This window comes from Garra rufa, chromosome 8, assembly GCF_049309525.1.
Source record: "Garra rufa chromosome 8, GarRuf1.0, whole genome shotgun sequence".
Classification (NCBI taxonomy): domain Eukaryota; kingdom Metazoa; phylum Chordata; class Actinopteri; order Cypriniformes; family Cyprinidae; genus Garra; species Garra rufa.
In genome coordinates, this window is record NC_133368.1 from 47,576,675 (window position 1) to 47,592,354 (window position 15,680).

The following is a 15,680-nucleotide window of genomic DNA, read 5'->3' on the forward strand; positions in this document are numbered from 1 at the left end:
ATTATTATAAAAACAAAATATACACATTTAAATTTATATATAAATTTAGATTTAGAGATATATATTATTCTAAAAATAAAAATTAATTCAAAATATATATAGTTAATTATTATATGTGTTATATATCCGACTATTAAATGTATATTTAAATGCACATTTATCACTTGAATAAAGAATTCATATTTCACCTCATCATCCAAAAATGAAATATACATCAATTATTAATATAACTAAGTATTAATATTATTAGCAATATATATCTAAAAAAACATTTGTATAGTGTATATTTTTTACACACACACACACACACACACACACACACACACACACACACACACACACACACACACACACACACATATATATATATATATATATATATATATATAAAATTCAAAAAATAAAAATAAATATATACATAGTTAATTACTATAACATTTATTATATATCCAACTAACAAATGTATATTTAAACACACATTTATTCCTTGAATATATAATTTTTTAGAAGCTTTTTTCACCTCTTCATCCAAAAATTAAATATGCATTAATTATATATTAGTAAGTAATAGTATTATTATCAATATATATCCACAAAAGGAAAAAGTACTGTGTATATATCAGAGCTCGAAATTAACTTTTTTACTTGGTAGCACTGGTGCTCCCAACTTCAAAAAGTTAGGAGCACCAAAAATATTTTAGGAGCACCTAATTTCTTTTTAGTAATGCGCCGATCTTGATTCTTCATGGTCGATTATGATTGCAGATGTTTTACAAGCCTTTTTTATATATTTATTTTACGCCTTAAGCAAGGGACAAGAATGAATGAAAATATGAGTACATGAACAAGTTTGTTTTCTCTATTATAGGTACAGCCATTTAAATTAGAGGCAACCACTATATACTAATACTAATAACAGCCTAGATATTTTATGTAGCCTAATTTGCGCAAATTGGGGAGTCGCTCTCTAAACGTGGGGTATTAAAATTGTTTTTGAATGCGTGTGCGCCTTTGACTTTTGGTTTCGTTTTAACGACCGTGCGAAACTCTCAGCAGCGCTGAATGTGCATTCTACAATACAAGACATTACTTTAACAAAACCTTTTGAAAGTGGGAGGACACAAAGTGGAAAATACGCCCCTGCGTGAGTGGAACTCTGCCGCTGAGTTATCATTTGATGTGAATGTATGCCGCATTGTACCTTTTAATTGAGAGGTCTTTAAGGAGACCTTTTAATTGTCCACAATCAAAAGAGAGAACGGCGAACATGTCACTGTATCAGCTCACAGCAGTCTATGCAATAGTTAGGCTAGCGAACGTTTCATAAAGAAATGAAAGTAAGTTGCACCACAACAATTTCTCGCACTCGCACAAATAGGGCTGGGTATCGTTCCAAAATGTTCGATACCGATACCGATACCGATACCCTGAATTCGATACCGGTTCCGAACGATACTTTTTTCGATACTTTTATTTTAAGAAATGTATTTTAACAAGATTACTTTTTCAGGATGTTTGTGACACTTTCACATCAGGCTTATCTCTAAGACCAATAAACAAAGGAACAAAAGCACAAAATGAACAAAGTGTAGTTAAGACAATATAACAGTGAATGTTTTTTTTTTATAAAGTTCAAACAGTTTTAACTCAATCAGATTTAAGTATTTGTGAGGCTCACTGCTGCTTAAAGGTTTAGTTCACCCCAAAATTTAAATTCTGTCATTAATTATCTACAAATGAAGATATTTTGGATTTAATCCAAGAGCTATCTGATCCTCCCATAGATAAATCTTTGAATAAAGTTATTTTTGTTTACTTTGCACACAGAAGTATTCTCGCAGCTTCATATAATTATGATTGAACCACTTATATCACATTGACTTATTTTGACTATGTTTTTGGTTCCTTTCTGGGCATTGAAAATGCATATCCAGTAAATATAGGAGGATCAGAAAGCTCTTTGATTAAATCCAAATGATCTTCATTTGTGTTTTGAAGATAAACAAAGGTCTTATGGGTTTGGAACAACATTAGGGTGAGTTATTAATGACAGAATTTTCTTTTTTTTTTGTGAACTAACCTTTTAAGATCACCTGAAATCACTCAACAGTTCTTCAGAAAAATTAGCATGTAGCACCGATATTGATTCTTCATGGTCGATTTTGATTGCCGATGTTTTACAAGCAAATAGGCTGATTCTGAAAGCCTTTTTAATATATTTAGTTCACACCTTAAGCAAGGGACAAGAATGAATGATAATATGAGTACATGAACAATGTTTATTTTCTCTATTATAGGTACAACCATTTAAATTAGAGGCAACCACTGCATTTAGATTAAAATCTAAATAAATGACAAAATATATTACAGTATAAATAACAAAAAATAAACGACACAGTTCTTTCTTAGTCGTGTAGACAATAAATACAGCTATAATCAAAATAGGCTACTCTTTCAAAATTCAAAGTGCAAACAGAGACCGAATCTTCAAGCATGATACAGAGCTATTAATAGACAACTACACAATTTATTAGCCCACATACTAATAACAGCTTCAATATTTTATGTAGCCTAATTTGCGCGCATTGGGAAGTCGTTCTCTAAACGTGGGGTATTAAAATAGCTTTAAATGCGTGTGCGCATGTTACTTTTGGTTTCGTTTCAACGATCCCGCGAAACTCGGCGGAGATGAGCGTGCATTCTACAATACAAGAGATTACTTTAACAAAACCTTTTGAAAGTGGGAGGACACACACGGGATTTTGAAAAGCGTGTCCACAGTGAAAATTATGAGTTATCGTTTGGTGTGAATGTATGTCGCGTTGTACCTATACTGAGACTATATTGAGACTGAGGCGCCAGAATGTGTCTGGTGTTTTCTCATATTTGACGTGTTGCCAGTCTTGGACGCGATAACCTTTTTACAAATATTGCATCGCACGCTGTTGCCGTCAATATTGGCATAATGTAGCAATACTTTTGATCGCTTATACATCCTTTGCGTTAAATTTATGCTATGCTTTAAGTATAGTGTACATTACAGCCTCACATTTGACAAGCTCTGGGCGAGTGGGCGTAACCGCCGTAAACTATTGATTTTCAAGGCAGCCTCGCCGCAGCTAATCACCAGCATTTGATCTGGGCAAGTTAAAGATACCGCACGTTTTCTAGCTCACTGACGTTGACAAGATTATATCCTTGGGTATCGAAATTTGGTACCGAACGAAAATGATTTTTTCGATACTCGATAGTATCGAGACAATTCGGTCGGTGCTTAAAAAGTATCGAACTCGATACCCAGCCCTACGCACAAATGCTCCCAAATATAATTTGAGGTCGCGCAGATTAAATTTTGGGAGCATATGCGACCAAAACGGTCGCAATTTCGAGCCCTGCATATATATTTTCATTTTTTTTAGATATATAATATATATATATTAATTAATGTTCATTTAACATAGAAATACACACAATAATTAAAGATATTAATTATTGTTATATATATATACACAATTATTGTGTATATATATATATATATATATAATGTATGAGAGTAAATGAAAAGATGCACTCATTTTATAATACCGCAATTATTTTAAGCAAGCAAACTTCAAATACACTATAAAATGAATGTGTCATACAAACGTGTACCTACACAGTAAATCTATTACATGATGTGCGTTTTTCTACACAAAGGCAGTTAATTCAGCATAACAAGCTTACTTTCATTCACACAATTCTCCTCGCTGACCGTTTTAAGAAGCCAGTGCTGCTAACATATCCGGCAGCATCTATGAATTAGTCCCTATGGGCCTCAACTACCGGCATGATCTCCATCACAGCCAATCAAGTCCAATCAGCAACATTCTCTGCTTAATTAACGAGCTGTGTGAGGTAAGTGGTGGGTGGCAGGTATGACTATGAATTCATAACAACACAGCTCTGCCTGTCTAGAAATGTTCTGTAATTTTCTATGTAAATGCACTTTCTTTGAGTAGGAGCAAAATATCGATAAGCAATGCATCTGAACTGCTCCTGCTTTAGAATATAAGTGAAGGGATTCAACAAAATGTCTTAAAAAGAGAATTAAATTGAATAATATTAATATTGCAATGCACTGCACTGATCCAGCAACATGCAAATCGATTAAAGTTGCATGCTTTTGGAATGAAATAAAGCACTACACTCTTAAAAATAAAGGTGCTTCATGATGCCATAGAAGAACCCTTTTTTATCTGAATGGTTCCATAAAGAACCTTTAACATCTGAAGAACTTTTCTGTTTCACAAAAGGTTCTTTGTGCAAAAGAAGGTTCTTCAGATTATAAAAAGGTAAGAAAGAGATGGTTCTTTAAAGAACCTTTGACTGAATGGTTCTTTGTGGAACCAAAAATGGTTCTTCTATGGCATTGCTCTCAAGAAATTTTTAAAGCACCTTTATTTTTAAGAGTGTACACTGTATCATCAAAAGGGTCATCGGATGCCCATTTTCCACAAGTTCATATGATTCTTTAGGGTCTTAATGAAAAGTCTATAATATACTTTGGTTAAAACTTCTCAATAGTAGTGTAAAAAAACACCCTTTTACCCTGTCAAAATCAGCACTGCAAAACCTCAACTCATTTTATTGCATGGTCCCTTTAAATGCAAATGAGCTCTGCTCGCCCCGCCCCTCTCTGTCTGGGATGATGAGCCGTAATGTTTACTTTAGCCGCGTTTATCTGTGAAACTTGCCAACAAGCACATTAAGAAAGGCCATTTGAAAGATGCATTAAAAAAACCTTATACTCACTTCTGCTGTGGGTGAAGCTGCATCACGAATGATTCACGCGAACATAGAGGCATATGTAGATCAGGGTCGGTGCTTTTCTTTTAAAAACGAAAGTAATGTTATCTTCTGCGTCTTCAGCGGCTCAGATGTTGGGAGTAAATGACTACTGCTATGTTTATTATTACATCCAACAACAGAACACCTCAATCGCTCAATCGGAGACATTCTTGTCTTCCAATGCACCTAAGTCACACAATGACGGTCGGAGTCGGACTGTTTCAGCTCGGTGAAGGTAAGGCATTCATGTCAATCAACTCTCTCGCCTCTGTTTGTGTTTCAACACAATGACAAGAAGCTGAGAATGACCTGATTTTAAGGGGATATTACTTTTTAAAGATTACATTTTTTTATCATTGTAGGGTGGTTGTGTACACAAACTGCCAACACACATTAATGTTCAAACAACATGTAAAAGTTAGTTTTGCATCCGATGACCCCCTTAAATAAATCTGTTTATGTTGCTACATTAACTATAAATGACAGTATAGTGGTATAATTTATATTTAGCATCCAAATTTGTATTTAGTGACCAATTAGAAGGACTAACCAGTTGAGAATCAGTGAACTAGAGAACTAAAGCAGTAGAAGTTTTTAATTATGTCTAGAGCTGCTCATTATGAAAATCCTCACATTTGTGACACATCTCAGCAGGAAATGGTTTTCAAACGGCCCTGAAACACTGAGAGCTTCATAACTGTCTAATGTTGGAAGCTCTTACACAAATGTGACATCATCTAAGGGCCGGTGTCAGATTTTACCAGGACTTTTCAAGAAAATGAGCACAGTCTACCCGCGGGACGGGAGTTTGAATGATAAACTTTGTTGTGAAGCATCTCATGAAGCCTCAGAGAATTGAGTTTGAGATCTCGAGAGGCAATCACAACTTTGCAAACCATATTTATGTCCTTCATTTGATTTTCTTCTGATGGCGTACCTTTCAAAGTGAATTCTCTCCTCAGAAGCTCTTCAGACACGAGCGCAGACCACACAAGAGACACAATTACTGAGATGAAATTAAGTTTTCACAGATATGAAGAAATCAAAGTGGCTAAAACTTTCTTTAGAAAAGCAATGAGAAGACCTCATCTGCTCTATTTCCTGACTATCAAGAGGTCCAGGTCAAGACAACCTGTGAGTGTTTGTGTTTGACTGAACACACATGACCTCACATGAACTACAGCAACAGAGACTTCATTCAGTAACAGAAAGGAAGGAAGGAACAAACCAAAAAAGGAATGATGGATGGATGGATGGATGGATGGATGGATGGATATAGATAGATAGATAGATAGATAGATAGATAGATAGATAGATAGATAGATAGATAGAAAAAGGAAGGAATAACAATAGATAAATAGATTAAGGATGGAAATACGGAAGAAACGAAGGAACAATAGATAGATGAAGGATGGATGGAAGGAACAATGAACGAAGGAACAAACAAACAAAGGAACAAACAAACGAAGGAATGAAGGAACGATGGATAGATGGATGGATGGATGGATGGATGGATGGATGGATAGAAGGAACAAACAAAGATATGAACGAACAAAGGAATGATTGAAAGATGGATGGATGGATGATAGGTAGGTAGATAGATAGATAGATAGATAGATAGATAGATAGATAGATAGATAGATAGATAGATAGATAGATAGATAGATAGATAGATAGATAGATAGATAGATGGATGAACGAAGGAACAAACAAACAAAGGTACAAACAAACGAAGGAATGAATGAATGAACGATAGATAGATGAATGGATGGATGGATGGATGGATGGATGATAGAAGGAACAAACAAAGATATGAACGAACGAACAAAGGAATGATCGAACGATGGATGGATGGATGGATGGATGGATGGATGGATGGATGGATAGAAGGAAGGAAAAAAGGAAGGAATGAACAAACAAACTAACTAACTAACAATAGATAAATAGATTAAAGATAGAAATAAGGAAGAAAGGAAAGAACAATAGATAGATGAAGGATGGATGGAAGGAACAATGAACGAGGGAACAAACAAACAAAGCAATGAACGAACAAAGGAATGATCTAACGATGGATGGATGGATGGATGGATGGACAAAATGATAGATAGAATGATACATATATAGAATAAACGATAGACAGAACAATGGATTGATGGAACGATAGATAGACAGATGGATGGATGCATGGATAGACAGGCCGATAGACTGATCAATACATCATCTTAATGACACAATAACATGCACTGCTGGTTATAAATAAGGAAAACCAGTTAAATAATTTCTACCACAGCAGCAAAAATTTAAAAACTAATGCAGAGAAAAGCATTTATGCACGGTAAATATTCTCCATTCACAGAAACCGCCAGTTAGCCGCTGGATATACATAAACTGACTCTCTGAAATAACTTTACTGTTTAAATAAAGTCACGACCGAAGGGCAAAAACCAAAACAACATCCTCACCCTCATGAGAGATTTACAGGCCATTAAAGCTGAGCAGGACGATACGGAGGAAGAGTGTGTGTGAGATCTGCTGGAGTGTTTACAGAGACCGACAACACAGAATGTGTGTGAAAGTGACTCTCATTAAGAGCCCAACTCAAACACACTTTAATAAACACATGATGAATGCAGACCTCTTCACTTTACAGCGCTGCTCAGGAGGAAGTTCTGCAGAAAACATGCAGAACAGCTTCAGCAATAATTCTCAAAAAGAAGCCTGCAGTACAGCCATCAGAATCAATTCCTGTGGCATTTTGGATTTTCTCTCGGCAGCAGTTTTCTGACTCAACTGTTTTGGATCACTCTGACTTCAGGTGACGAGGAAACAAGTGCGTGTTAATAAATAAACGCCTTCAACACGTTCAGTCAAAAAGCTGAAAGTCTGGCAGCAGGACAGAGTAATTAACCGTCATTATGAAGTACACACACTGGGGCTAATTATCCATTATTAATGCCATTAGTGAAGCACGCTGACTAATTCCACATGGCACTGTTTGCTTTCCTCCTTCAACTACACTTTTACTGAATGTTTGGGAGATGAGGCGTGAGAACAGGTATTTACAGACAGAGCCGCCACATTCCCGGGAAGGTTGGGAAGTCTTGGGAATGCCGAGAGCTGTTTAGTGTCCCGCTGATCTCTGCAGTCGTATCCGTTCGTGTAGCAGGAAATACAGACACCTGCAGGCCACTGATCCACAAAAGACGTTATGCTGCCTTCATAGTGCTCCTGGGAAATGTCGACTTACGAGTATAGAAAGCATAAACATGAGTTCAAGAGTTATAAAACTAAGACTTAATAAGTCAAAAACTACTGTAAACCTAGAAAATTTCTAATAATAAAACGTGTTAAAATACTCCTCTCCTGCAGATGGCAATACTGCAAATACATTGGGTTTATAAATTGGGATTCTGTTTTAATACATTTAAAGTAAGTGTAAAGAAGGTTTAAATATAATCTAAAATATGAAACTGAAATGTATTTATAAAAATCATGAAGTGATTCTTATCTATACCTATTAAAATTAAAATATACATTAAAAATATAAATGAAGTGAATCTTTAATTAAAATTACTGAAGCTAAAATCTAAAATAAAATCTATACAAAAATATTCATGAACTGATTAATTATAATTGCTTACAATATGAATGTAAAAATATATATTAAAAGATTTATAAATGTTAATAAAAAATACATAATAAAAAGTGATTTTGATTGTAATCATTGTGTTCATGAACTGATCTTAACTTAATTATAATTGCTAAAATGTTGTTTTCCAAATTTGATGTTTAATGTGTTTTTTTAAATAATATAATTATATTTTTATTTTAATTATTACAAAATTATTAACATATTTAAACCTTTTAATTTATATTTTTAAATTAAAATTAAGCAATTATAATTCATCAGTTCATGAGCATTTTTGTATAGATTTTGTTTTAGATTTTAGCTTTAGTCATTTTAATTAAAGAATCGCTTCATTGATATTTTTAATGTATATTTAAATTTCATATTTTAATTTTAATAGGTATAGATAAGAATCACTTTATAATTTTTTTAGTTTAGTTTTTTAATTTCAGTTTCATATTTTAGTTTGAAGTCTAATGAAATGATTCTTTAATTATGAACTTACGCTAACTTATTTTATAATTACTAAAACTAAGATTGAAACTAAAACATAGGTACACAGACACAGATAATATTTATAGATGCATAAAAATATGTCAAAAAAAAACTGCAAAAAAACAAGTGAATTAAAAGTCATTAATAATATTAATAATAATTCTTATTATTATTGCTTGTTTTTATTTTTATATTATTATAAATTTTTATTTAAATTTATTTGTATTTATTTTTTATTGTATTAGATTAATTATTTTAATTGTAGTAGTAATAATAACAATAATAATAATAATAATTGTTATTATCATTATTATTATTATATTCCAATTAAAAATGCTAAACAATAAATACTATGAACGAAATTAAATTATTTTGTTCAACCAAGAAAAAAACATTGCAATTGTTCACAATATATGGTGATTGTTTCATGCAACAAAATACAAACATCAGAAGTGCAGCAAGTTTTTATATGCCAACACTGATAATGATTGGAAATCGAGTCACACAAGCCTGAGGCTTCAAATACTGACTAAATGAGCAGGGCTTTCTGAAAACTAAATCCTAATTATGCTAAAATTCAATTATCTTCCACAGTGCTTCTTTAATTGACACACACCTACAGTAACTGGGACAGTCATAGCTGACAGAAAACCATGAGTTCACCTCATGCATATGATCATTTCAACATGACTTGAAGGCAACGTTAAACTGGAGCCTGTGGGAATGTGTGGGGATGCTATATATAAACTCTCTCAGGGTTAAAATAACATGTGACAGACCCCCATGTAAACAGTGCTGACCCTTCCGTGTGTGTGAGGAGGTAAAGCTGAGCTAACTGGGGTGTGTCATTGAGATATGACAGATATGCAGTAAATAAACCAGCTAGAAAACCAGGCCAGATTATACTGCTCCTACTTTAACTTTAACACAGAACAAACCCTTAACTATTTACACAAGTCTAAAGCTTTTTACTTACAATGACTATCCAACACAAACAGCATGGTCACAATGGCACATCAACCATTTCCCAAAGAAAATAAGTACTCGACTTCTAAAAAAGAAGGCATTTTTACTCAAAACTGATTTCAAAATGCAAAATGATCACTTTTTCCCCCCCAGAGATGATAACTGGACACAATTTTCTGAGTATAATTTTTTTTTACCGAAACACAGAAACCAAATGTAAAGTTTTATTTAGCCGATTTCATTTTAATTGAAACAGAAAATAACATTTAGTAAATAATCAATTAATGAATCAAATTTATTTCATCATTAGAAATCACATAAATTGTATGCAAACACTATAAATTGCACATGTCTAAAAACAGTATTTAGAAAAATATATTTAGAGATCAGGGTGGTCAATATTATGTTCATATAGGAATAATTAGCAAATGTAATGCAAAAAATGATCAACTTAAAGTCATTTTACCTAATATTCCTATAAACTTTGATAAAAAAAATATATAATTATATTTACATTTTAATAATGATATTCCTATATTAACCACTGAGTTTAATTATAGAAGATATAAATACTATGGTCAATTTTATGTTTATATAGGAATAATAATTATTTTAATGCCAGCAAATGTAATGCAAAAAAGTCAATGTATCTAATATCCCTTCAAACTTTGATAAAAATAAATATTTAGATTTTAATTTTAATAATAATAATAATAATTATAATAACAGTAATATATTTACATATTAATAATTACATTTATTGATAGCAAATGTAATGCAAAAAACATTGCTAAACGTTACTAATATTATGGTAAATATTATGTTTATACAGGAATAATTTATTTTAATAATAGGGAATGTAATGCAAAAAAAATTAGAAATTTAAAGTCACTTTACCCAATATTCATTTAAAATTTTATAAAAGTATATAATAATTTTTAGATTTTAATAATAATAACAATATATTCCTATATTAATAATTAAATTTACCATTATGTTCAATATTATGGTCAATATTATGCTTAAATAGAAATAATTTATTTTAATAATAGCGAATGTAATGCAAAAAAATTACTCAATTTATTTACCCAATATTCCTTCAAAATTGGCTAAAACTTTTTTATTAATACTACTACTACTACTACTAAATTCCTATATTAATAATTAAATTTAATGATAGAAAATTTAATGCAAAAAAACATTTCTAAAATGTACCAATACTATTATATAGGAATAATTTATTTTAACGATAGCGAATGTAATGCAAAAAAACGCTCAATTTAAAAGAAAAGTCATTTTATCCAACATTCCTTCAAACTTTGATAGAAATATAATAATATTTAGATTTTAATAATAATAATAATACTACTACTAATAATAATAATAATATATTCCTATATTAATAATTACACTTAATGATAGAAAACGCAATACAAAACCTTTGCTAAAATTTACCAATATCATGTTCAATATTATGATCGATATTTTGTTTATATATGAATAATTTGGTTTTAATAATAGCAAATGTAATGCAAAAAAAATTGCCAATATTATGCTCAATATTAAGGTCAATACTATATTTATATATTATTTATTTTAATAATAGAAAATGTAATGCAAAAAAGTCATTTTACACAATATTTATTTAAATTTGGAAAAAATAGATTATAATATTTATATTTTTATACTACTACTACTACTACTACTAATAATAATAATAATAATATTATAGTAAAATATTAATATATTAATAATTAAATTTAATGTAATGTAATGCAAAAAACATTGCTAAAATGTACCAATATTACGTTTAATATTATTAAGGTCAATATTATGTTTATATAAGAATATATTTTAATAATAGAAAAGGTAACACAAAAAAGTCATTTTATACAATATTCCTTTAAACTTTGATAAAAATAGATTATAATATTTTGTTTTTTATAATAATAATAATAATATTATAATTATTATAGTAAAATATTAATATATTAATAATTAAATTTAATGCAATGTAATGCAAAAAACATTGCTAAAATTTAGAAATATGATGATCAATATTAAGGTCAATATTATGTTTACATAGGAATAATATATTTTAATAATACAAACATTTAATACAAAAATTCATTTTACACAATATTCCTTCAAACTTTCATAAAAATAGATAATTTTTTTTACTACTACTACTAATAGTAATATATTCATATTTTAATAATTAAATTTAAAAAACATTGCTAAAATTTACCAATATGATGATCAATATTAAGGTCAATATTATGTTTATATAGGAATAATATATTTTAATAATACAAACATTTAATACAAAAAGTCATTTTACACAATATTCCTTCAAACTTTCATAAAAATAGATCATTTTTTTTATACTACTACTACTACTAATAGTAATGTATTCATATTTTAATAATTAAATTTAAAAAACATTGCTAAAATTTACCCAATAGTCAATAAAAATATATAATAATATTTAGATTATTTAAAAAATATTATATGAATAATGCTGTTATTAACAGATCTGAGAAAGGCTTGTTAAACAAACATTTCTGGTCAATGATTCAGCTCTCCAAAATAGATAATGTCTAAACATTGTCAGTGCACCAGTGGTTGTGAGACATCTGTGTGACTCTACAGCACCACAGCAAAAGAAATCCTACTTTATACAGTTCTTTAGAGTTCATAAGCATCAGCTGTCGCTCTTGCCTAGTCACTCGTCTCTGAGCGGCCCGCGTGACGTCATGTGAGCTGTGTGTACAGTGCTGTGCCACAGACAGCTGGCATTCGCCTGGCGCCACCCTGCTGCACACAGTTGTTTGGAAAGCTCTGATGTCTCACGTACTCCTGTGACCAACACAATCCTGCATCCACTGATATGAAGCTAAAGATACACACAGACAACGCTGCCAAATCCACAGCAGCCCAGCACAGAAACTGCTCTACATGCCACTGACACACACACACATGCATGTTTATACTGCACATACACACATGCAGTTATCTCAATTCAAAATGCATGAAGCAAATTTGATGATGCATATATGCTTACAAGCATAATTTAACATAAAAAACATATGAAAACATGAAATTTCCACAGAAAAACATCAGCAAATAAATAAAAGCGTTCCCACATTTTTGACCAATGACTGCCCCAGAGTTGTGTATAAGGATTTCGCCAATGGCAATATTTAGACATCAGGGTGGCCAATATTATGCTCATATATGAATAATACAATTTAATGACACCAAACTAAATCCTTTAATAAATCTTTAATAAATAAATTAAAAATAATTTACATAAAATGTAATTCAATTAAATAATAATAATAATAATGATAACATTAAGAATGGATTGTACCAATTTTACTTATGTAATGTGGCATTTCCAAATGAAACAAAATAATGTTCACAGAAATATTATTTTCAAAGAAATGAATAACTGAATTTAATTTTGGCAAATGTAATGCAAAACATTTATCCAAGATTCACTTTAAACTTTAATTGAAATGTATTATTATTAAAAATTATTGTTATTATTATTATAAATGTTTTTAGTGATAGCAAATTTAAAGAACAAAAAACTCCACCATTTGACCCAATAGTCCAAAAGAAAATATTATTATTGAACATTTTTAATTATAGCCAAATTAAAGATTTTTTTTTAATTTTACCCAATAGTCAAAAAAACTAAAAAATAATATTTATTATTATTAGCATTATTATTATACATTTTTTAATGATAGCATTTTTTTAAATTGCACCATTTTACCCAATACTCTTAATTAGCTAAATTATTATTAGCATTACTATTATTATAATTTTTTTAATTATAGCAAATGTAAAGAAAAAAATTGCACAATTTTCACAATAGTCCAAAAAATAAAACACACACACATATACACATATATATATATATATACACACACATACTTTTTTTATTATTATTATTATTATTATTATTAGCAATATTATTATATTTTTTTATTAAAAACAGTTGTACTGCTTCATATTTTGTGGAAACCGTGATACATTTTCTTTCAGGAGTTTTTGAACATGTTAACAATAAATGAATTATTATAAGTAATTGTAAAAAATAAATAAATAATTAAATAAATATCAACATATTTGTAATGTTTTGGGGATAACACACAGATAAATCGAGCAATAGAAAAAAAACGCATTAAAATATTATATTATGTATTGTATAAGTATGTATGTAATATATAAGATTATTTTATAAATAACATGTAAAAAAACAACAAAAAAAACACCATTTTACCAAATAGCCAAAAAAAAAATATTTAGATTGTATAAATAAAATTTAAAAAACTAATTAAAAAAATGTACAATAATACTTAATATTATGATAACATTTAGAATAGATAAATGGAACATTTTAGATCCGAGCATAACTAGAAATATGTATATTTACTAAAAAATATTACAATTAATTCTTAAATAAATTTTCGTGATTCTTTCCTGGTCATTTGTGACTGTGGGAACCCTGACGTCATCAGCAATTTTCTACTCCAACCAACAAAAACAAACCAAAAAAGTAGATTCTGACAGCACACACACACACACACACACACACACACACACACACACACATCTCTGTATCGAACCACAGCAAGTGTCGTCACTCACCAGTCGTGCCGTCAGGAACCTTCCTCAGCGACGACGTGAACGCATCTCCAGGAACGCGAGGACTCTCCACATACTTGGGCTTTCTAACGGGTCCTTTGGAACATAAGAAGAAACAAAGAGACGTGTATAATCAATCAGATCTCAATCAGTGACAGATCTTCCAGAAAAGAGCGACAGCGTCTGTCTTATGTGAGGGTAAAGAGCGAGTGAACTTAGGCTGCCTATGCCAGCTGCAGCAACAACCTCCACAGCTCTGGGAATGTAAACTACAGCAGGAAACCAGCGCAATTTAACTCTTAGGAGACGGGTGTGAGATCTCTGTGATAATGCATGCTTTTCTTTGGGCAAATCTGCTTCTCCATCTACTGGTGCATACACACATTATAAAAAAATACAGTGGCCTCGAAGTCCATTTAAAGACATGAAACAGCAATACCAAACCATTTTACTTACATAATGTGAAGCAGAATAATAAATGTATGCCCAGACTTGATGTTATCGATTAGTAAATGAAAAGCCACATACCAGAATGGTGTCAGCTGACTTTTTAAACAACTGTTCAAATGTTTGGGGGCAAATATTTCTGAAAAAAAGTCTCTTTTGCTCACCAAGTCTGTGTTTATTTGATTAAAAATACAGTACAAATTATGAAATATTATTGCAATTTAAAATAAATGTTTTCTATTTTAATATATGTAAAAATGTAATTTATATTTGTGAATTTTCAGCATCATTACTCATGCTCATAGTGTCACGTGATCCTTCAGAGATCATTCTAATATGCTAAATTTGCTGCTTCATATTTTATGGAAACCGTGATACATTTTCTTTCAGGAGTTTTTGAACAAAAATAAAATAAAATAAAATAAAATAAAATAAAATAAAATAAATAAATCATTATAAACAAATGTATAAAAATAAATAAATAAATAAAATAAAACTAAATAAATATCAATATATTTTTACTTTTTGGGACGACACAGATAAATCAAGCAATATACAAAAAACACATAAAAATATCATATTAAGATTATTTTAATAGATAAAATGTGAAAAAATTAATACATTTGTATGAATCATTTCTAATTATTATTAATGTTGA

General features: G+C 30.3%; 1 protein-coding gene across 3 annotated transcripts in view; it reads right to left on the reverse strand.

Annotated features, from left to right (window-relative positions):
* The window catches only part of tanc1b (tetratricopeptide repeat, ankyrin repeat and coiled-coil containing 1b), a 229,735-nt gene that overhangs the window by 138,786 nt on the left and 75,269 nt on the right, over positions 1-15,680 (reverse strand). For all 3 annotated transcript variants that reach the window (XM_073845254.1, XM_073845253.1, XM_073845256.1), the window contains exon 3: positions 14,579-14,671. In XM_073845254.1, the coding sequence (XP_073701355.1) occupies positions 14,579-14,671 (93 nt within the window). The remainder of the gene's footprint in view (positions 1-14,578; positions 14,672-15,680) is intronic.